General features: G+C 30.8%; 1 protein-coding gene across 1 annotated transcript; it reads left to right on the top strand.

The window, feature by feature from the left end:
• Positions 1-956: 956 nt before the first annotated feature.
• On the top strand, positions 957-3,590 carry LOC119662926 (serine proteinase stubble-like; the record flags this gene model as incomplete). The annotated part of the gene is made up of 4 exons (XM_038072581.1): positions 957-1,330; positions 3,042-3,187; positions 3,247-3,354; positions 3,424-3,590. Coding segments are annotated over 4 exons (792 nt in total), but the record flags the coding sequence as incomplete, so codon positions are not given.
• Between the last annotated feature and the right edge of the window lie 3,903 nt (positions 3,591-7,493).

Below are 7,493 nucleotides of genomic sequence, written 5' to 3'. Positions count from 1 at the left end.
TTCAAGCTGATCATAGAAATCGTTTTTGCATTTATCGTCTTGAAGTTTTGTGGGAGCATACCAGTTGACAATGGTCATGTTACGTGTACGCGTTTTGAGTTTAATGACTATTATTCTTGAGCAGACTGGATTCCATTCTAATATCTCCTGAGCAATCTTTGATGATAGAAGAAAATCTACTTCATTAACATGAGCAGATCCTTCTGGTTCGCCTGAATAAATAAACAAACTATCTTTGTGTTTGATCGAGCCATTACCATTCCACATTCTTGTTTTGCCAAAATGTCAATTTTATAGCGAGCCATCTCACTTCTAAGTTGTTGGAGTTTACCAGCCTCATTTAAAGTGCGTACATTCCATGTTGCGACGGATATTATTTTCATGAAGATGCTTATTCTACCCACACGATTCGATGTTGTTAAAGCATGGATTTGGCACCTCCAAATTACTCAAATAGCGATTACCCCTTGGACAACTTATTCCGTTTTCGTTTGACTCCATGCTGAAGAAATTTCGTTGGTTTCACACAAGGCGGTGAATGATGGGTCCATGGCCCAGCGATATTCCGACGTGGTACACGTTTATATAGCGATCCGCTTATTACAAGTCCGACGACCGCTTTCAGCTGCACCTTACATGGTAAACAGACGCTGAAATAGACACACCATTAGAAACTTGGCGCCGTTGACCATACTGTTGTTGATTCGTCCGCCGCCTTGAAATTCCACGCTGCCCCTGTTTGATGACAAAGTTTGCTTCTCCGGCCTATTTGGTCCACGGGAGGTATTAATTTCTAGTTTTTTTTTGTTTTCTCAATAAAATTCTTTTGTTATTAATAAAATACCATACTTTTAAGAGTTGCAATTCAATTATGCCACGTAATACGTTTGATTTGCGCTTGTATAATTTACTTTGTTTTTATTATTTTAATTAAAATTAACTAATTAAACTTTTAGCACCGGTGTGGTAAAGCCAAAACATTTCGCAATACCTTACAAAAACGTATAATTGGGGGTAGACCAGCGATGTTCGCAGAATATCCATGGCAAGCGCATATTAGAGTTTCTGAATACCAATGTGGTGGTGTTTTGATTTCTAATGAATTTGTTGCTACTGCTGCGCATTGCATACAACAGGTTAAACTTCAGGATATAATTGTGTATTTAGGTGAACTGGACACTCAAGATATGGGTCTCATATATGAACCACTACCAGTTGAAAAACATAATGTGACAGAGAAAATAGTTCACCCGTACTTTCAATTCCGAATGACTCAACCAGACCGTTATGATGTTGCATTGCTGAAACTGGATAAAGCCACACATTTCAGGTAATTATAAAATGAGTTTACTTATGTATGTATATATGCACAATGTACATATTTGGTGATATAAAAAGTATTCGCCGTAATTTTTCTAAAGATTAACATATATTGGCCATTATATTTTTTGACAGTTTGTCATTTTTCTGATAGTTTCGTGACTCCGTCGGTGTAGAACCTCTGGGGTATATTGGCGGAAAACTTGATCAAGTGATTTAAGCGGATCTTCGGTCGTCCATGATTTCACCCCGAAGAGAGTCATGTAGAGACTGAAATAAATGGTAGTCAGATAATGCAAGGTCTGGATTATATGATGGATGCATCAGAGCCTAATAACCAAGTTTGGTCAATTTGTTCCGGGTTCCATCTGTAATGATTGAATACAACGTATTTCCTGTTGGCTTTTCCTTGATTGTTTCTTTGAAGCAATGATTCTCTTTAAATTATTTGATTCAGTGCGTTTCATCAGTATTTCATTGCTGGTAATTCGGTTACACAAATTTCTTTGCGTCAATTTATGTAGCATCTTTGCGTACCCTATTGAAATGATTTTATTAACCACATGTTTACTGTCTCCACTATCTCTTTCAGTGGCGTAACTACATTTTTTGGGCCCCTAAGCAAATTCTAACTAAGGACCTCCTACTAACATCTTTTTATACCCTTTAAACGAAAAAGTGTTAAAAGGGTATATTAGACTTGTCAAGATTTTCGTAACGCATTAAAGGAAACGGCGAAAATACCATAAAGTATATATCAGTATATGTATATATATACTTTTTTAGTTCAAACTACTCTCTCAGCTTTTGAATTCTTCGAATGAAAGTTTACACACATACTTTTCGGAAGCGGTACCTGTTCAACATTTGATTTGAATGAAATTGGCCTACTAATTCTTATAGATGTATGTATTTTTATTTTTCCTAACAAATTTTTCCAATCCCGAAATCCAGAACACCATCGATTTGTTTGATTAGAAAATAACCAGCACGGCTTACAATATACTGAATCCAATAACTTTAAATAGTATAACCAAAGTCGTGGCACTGTTCCATATTTTGTTTTTAAATTAATAGTATGAATAGTATGAAGCATTGAAACTTCTATTTTCTTGAATAGGATCCTTTAAAGATTTTCTTGAAATTACAAATTCAACCTTGTTCAAAAACCAAAATTTATGTTGTTTCAACAAAAAACGTTTTGTCCCACATTTGAGAATTTATTAAAAATAAATATAATGAATACATAAATTTATAATGGGACCCCCTAAGTTCGGGGGCCCGAAAGCGTTGCTTTCAGTCGCTTCCTTGTAGTTACGCCACTGATCTCTTTACAACCTGCGTGATGGTTTCGCTCCTGTAGTTGCAAAATATCATTGATATTGACATGGAATTTTTTTTGGCATCCGGTATTATCCGGTATTTAAAGACAACATATTTACCGTATTTTTTGACCTGTTTTTTACTCTATCATATAGTAATAATACATGTTATTGCGTATTTCTTTAGGTATTTCACTCATTTTCAAATCAATATAAAATTCAAAATATACGACGCGTTTTCAAACACATATTGGTTTGACATAATACCATTAGTGTTCTCAGATATATGTGTATCAAAATCGTTTACTAACAAAAAATGGCATTGGCTTTTTACGTTACCTGATATATTAATATAAATCCAGAATTGAGTGAAGTAATCTCACTCAATCTATTTCGCAGTAATCATATACAACCAATTTGTTTGCCGCAAAATTCGTTTGATCTTATTGGACGTACTGGTATTATAGCTGGATGGGGGAAAACTGAAGCAAGTTACGGCATATCTGGTACCAATGTACTTCATGTAGCTAAAGTGCCGATCATAAGTATAGTCATATATTTTTTGTTATTTTGAAATTAAAAGAATTTCATCTTATTTATATAGGTACGGCAGAATGTATTCGATGGCATAAAGCAAAATACATAAATGTTGAAATCTTTAGTGAAATGTTTTGTGCAGGATACCCAAACGGAAACCAGGATGCTTGTTTAGGTTAAAACTATCAATAATATAAAAATTTCATCAAAAATTGAATTAAATATTTGGAATCTTAACTTGCAGGTGACTCCGGCGGACCTCTTGTCATAAAAGAACATGACCGTTTTATCCTTATTGGTATTACTAGTGCAGGTTTTGGTTGTGGAATTGATCACCAACCTGGAATATATCATAATATCCAGAAGACGTCAAAGTGGATTGAAGATGTTATTACAGGATATATATAAGTTTCAATAATTATAATTTTTAACTAATAGATAGCATTTTAATATAGAATAAACGCATCACTTTAGTACAAACTTAACTACGGAAACAACTAGCTTTTTTATAAGAATCGCCGATGAATAAGCTGAAGAGTACTATTAATCAAGCTAAAGCAATAATTTTTTTATTTTTTCACACTCCTAAGAGCATAGAAGGGTCTCTGTATAATATTGTACCTTCATTGTTTCACATTCTTTGAAATATGCCATTTGCAACCAAGAAATAAAACCTTCTTTTGTCAGAAATTGGAATTCATCATGGAATTGTCTTTACTTTATTTGGAGCACCTTCATCAGGAGAAATTGAAAGTTTCTGGAGAAACGAAAAAATCATTTGTTTCTGGAGAAAGAACACTTAAAAATCAACATAAAAACTTTTTGGAAATGTGCTGAAATAATTCTAGCATAATTTCTAGTAGAAACTGTTAACCGTAGTACAATCATAAAGATTCGATAATTGAAATGAAATGGGTATCAATGGGTATCAAGTACTTAACATACATAAGGTTTATTGAAATAAGTAATTGGATTTAGTTCTAAGTAGATAATAGGTAGATATAAGTTTAATAAAAGTGTTCTTATATTAAAGAAATAATGTTGAGCAGAAAGGCTTTTATTTTTTCCACTTCTTCTTTATAGCAACTAAAAATAATATTTATTTATATTGTTCGTATATTAAATAAATTTTCTATAATATATTTGGTTTTATATTTAGTTTATTTAATAAAACACGGATATCATAATATTTAAGTGCCAATATAATGGTAAAATAATTATTGCTTTCCTATATCATTGCTTATCATGCTATATGACTAAATCACTCGCCACATTGCTCTAAGTTATATAGCTCCGGTTTCTCCTATGCAAAAAAATCGGTTAAATGCGAAATAATTAGGTAGATATGTTCTTAATCGGTTCTTGTAGTGAGCGAAATTAATTTAATTTTTGTCGGATTTAAAGGAGCTAACATAAATGAAATAATAATATTTTCTGCAGTTGCATTGGAAATTCAGGAGAATCTTTAAAATTTTCTTGATTTCCAGTTTCTAAACATAGTCAAAAATAAAATATCGTCGATTTTCAATTTGTCTACTTCCGAAGAAGTCACTTAACAATATTTGAAAACAATAATCTCTTTAGAGAAGCATTTGGGTATTTACGAGTTAACAGAATATTCATCTTTATAAATACTATCTTAAACTTTTACTATATCTTTGTATCCTTTATTTCATTTATTTCGACATTCCATAAGAAAGTCCTTACGATCCAAAAGAAACAATGAATTATTGACACTATGTTTTAAAGTTAAATCTTGTGACTCTAATTTTTGTATAGCTATTGGAATAAAGGAAAAATTTTTTAACTGAATAAGTTTACATCTTTAATTACTTAGTTAAAATGCGTTATTAGGCATTCTAACAGCCCCGAAATCGCTCTAAATCAGTTGATCAGTCCTCAAAATAGTCAAAATAAGAATTTAAAAAAACTAGCAATATCAAATCTTATCGGTATCTTGGGATTAGAATTCCGCTTATAATATATTTTATTTACCTTAATATGCAAAATACTTTTATTCTTTCGTTTATTCCCGCTCTAGTCATAACATATGACTCATAAGCATACAAAATAGTAATTACTTCATTTCAGGAAAAGAAATATACTTTCTTAAAATTCTGAAAACACATTTTTAACGATATCTTAAAAATAGCATTAAAGATTTGCAGAGTACTGAAAGAATTGCGCCCATCTACAGAAATAAAAACCAAGATAATTTGGTGTGGTCACTTTAAAAAGGTAGTAAGTTAATTCCAAAATAATCATGTTTCGGTATAACCAGAGTTCACAAGTCTTGTTAGGACAAAAAACTTACGCCTGATAGGCAAAGTTCTTTCATACATTTCGGATATATGGTATAAACAACAACTATGCAGACTAGATTTCTGTTAGAAAGAATTGATAGTTATAGGTCAATCTTTCGTTATTTGGTAAGTTATGGTTAATAGTACAATATATTTAATACTGTTAAGATTTGGTTAAGTATTTTACATTTCTCTTCTTCTTTTTCTCTTTGTTGCACTGATTTGAAGTTTGGTTAATTTGCAGCTTATATGTTACCCTGGAGGCCATTAAGAGAAGCAGTTACCTCTACTTTCTTTATGTTGCTAATAACAAATGGAAGACAATATAACTGATCGCAGGAAGTTATCAAGAAGGATCGTGTGAACACTCTAAGGCTTACTGGTTTTATTTTTGGTCACAAGTGCAAATGAACCCTCGCAAAGATACTGCGCCAGTGCCTGGCTTTGGGTCCAAAAGAAATAAATTTTTATAGAAGGGCTTTTTTGTCAGCTTATGAAATTGTTCATCAGTGCTATTAAATGATCTGAATTCGACGGGAGGGATTTAGTCTATATCTTACTATCTTAGGGTTTTTGCAAGGAATGTGGTAGAAAAACAGCGAAAAATCGCAGATAGAAGGGTATCTGCTGGTGTGCCACTGCAACCAACATGTTAAATTGTCATATAGGAAGATTGTTTTGAGATACCCATTGTACACTCTTTATTGCAAAATTATATTCGTCTCTGTTTGGGAGGTGTAAAACGCTTCGTTATTAGTTCAGTTGAAGAAAACGTTTTGTCTCGGTGTAAAGAAGCTCTTAAATATATGGTAAAAAGAGCTATTCACTTGCTTGAAAAACCTTGACTACATAGAGAAATTTGCTATACAAAGGAATTCATTATAGAAAAATCTATTTATAAGAAAAAAATTTTTTTACATAAATTTATATGTTATATAATTTACAATAGATAATTAACTTTTTCCTATATATATAACATAACTATATATTAAATTATAATATTTATATAAATAGAATATTTATATATTATTGTAAATTTCATAACTTAAAACTTTAAATATTTAATCATTTATAAATATTCTATATATAAATATATAATTTTATTAAATAAGGTTAATATAATAATTGTTTGATATATAAATATAAATTAATAAATTATTTATATATTTGGCAATATATAAAATATATAAAAAAAATTGACAAAATTGTAATTGCAGATGAGTGTTCGCTGTAGAGGGGTCCGGCTATGGTTGTATTATAGTTGTATTACTACACATTCTGAGTTAAATCGTTGCTTTTAATATTTATTTTCAATTTGCAAGTGATTTTTAATTGTTATTTGCTGTGTGTTTCTAACTGGAGTATTCTTTATGTGACTTCTTTAGATGGTTCTTTTCCTTCTTGATGTTACCGTAATTCATAGATCATACAGTTTAAATACATGGAGTTATAAGTGAGGCAAGCACTACTGTTATGTTCTAAAGCCAGTGCTAAAGAGTAATGTCTTAATAATCTTATACTTATATTAAAAAATATTCAAAACAATGGCTGTTTTTAAAAAGCCTGTTAAATGATTGTTTTTTATTTTAACAGAAAATGTGTGATAAGACCTATCTCGTAATAATAACATATATAATAATAATCCTTATTATAATAATCCATTAAATTTGTAAAAAGATTGCATTTTATAGGAATAAAAAATGCTTATAGTGGATCACATTTTTTTCTGCAAAAAAAATGTTTCCATAAAATATTCGAAATATTCGTGAGTCACATTAATATAATAGATCCATAAAAATTTCTTATTATATTTATGTTTTGAAATATGTATATTCAAATTATGAACTACTTGAAATTATATTAAGCAACTGACTACTCACAATTAACCTTCATTACGACATTATTTGACAGAAACGTTATTGCACATAATTTTACATAAGCCATGGAGTAAATATTTCGAACGAAACCAAAAATTGAATTACTCATTCCCAAAAAGTGACTGTGTGGGTTG

This window comes from Teleopsis dalmanni, unplaced genomic scaffold (assembly GCF_002237135.1).
Source record: "Teleopsis dalmanni isolate 2A unplaced genomic scaffold, ASM223713v2 unscaffolded_contig_0013, whole genome shotgun sequence".
Taxonomy (NCBI): Eukaryota; Metazoa; Arthropoda; class Insecta; order Diptera; family Diopsidae; genus Teleopsis; species Teleopsis dalmanni.
Note: the sequence above shows the minus strand (reverse complement) of the source record. Positions and strands in the feature narration are given on the sequence as shown.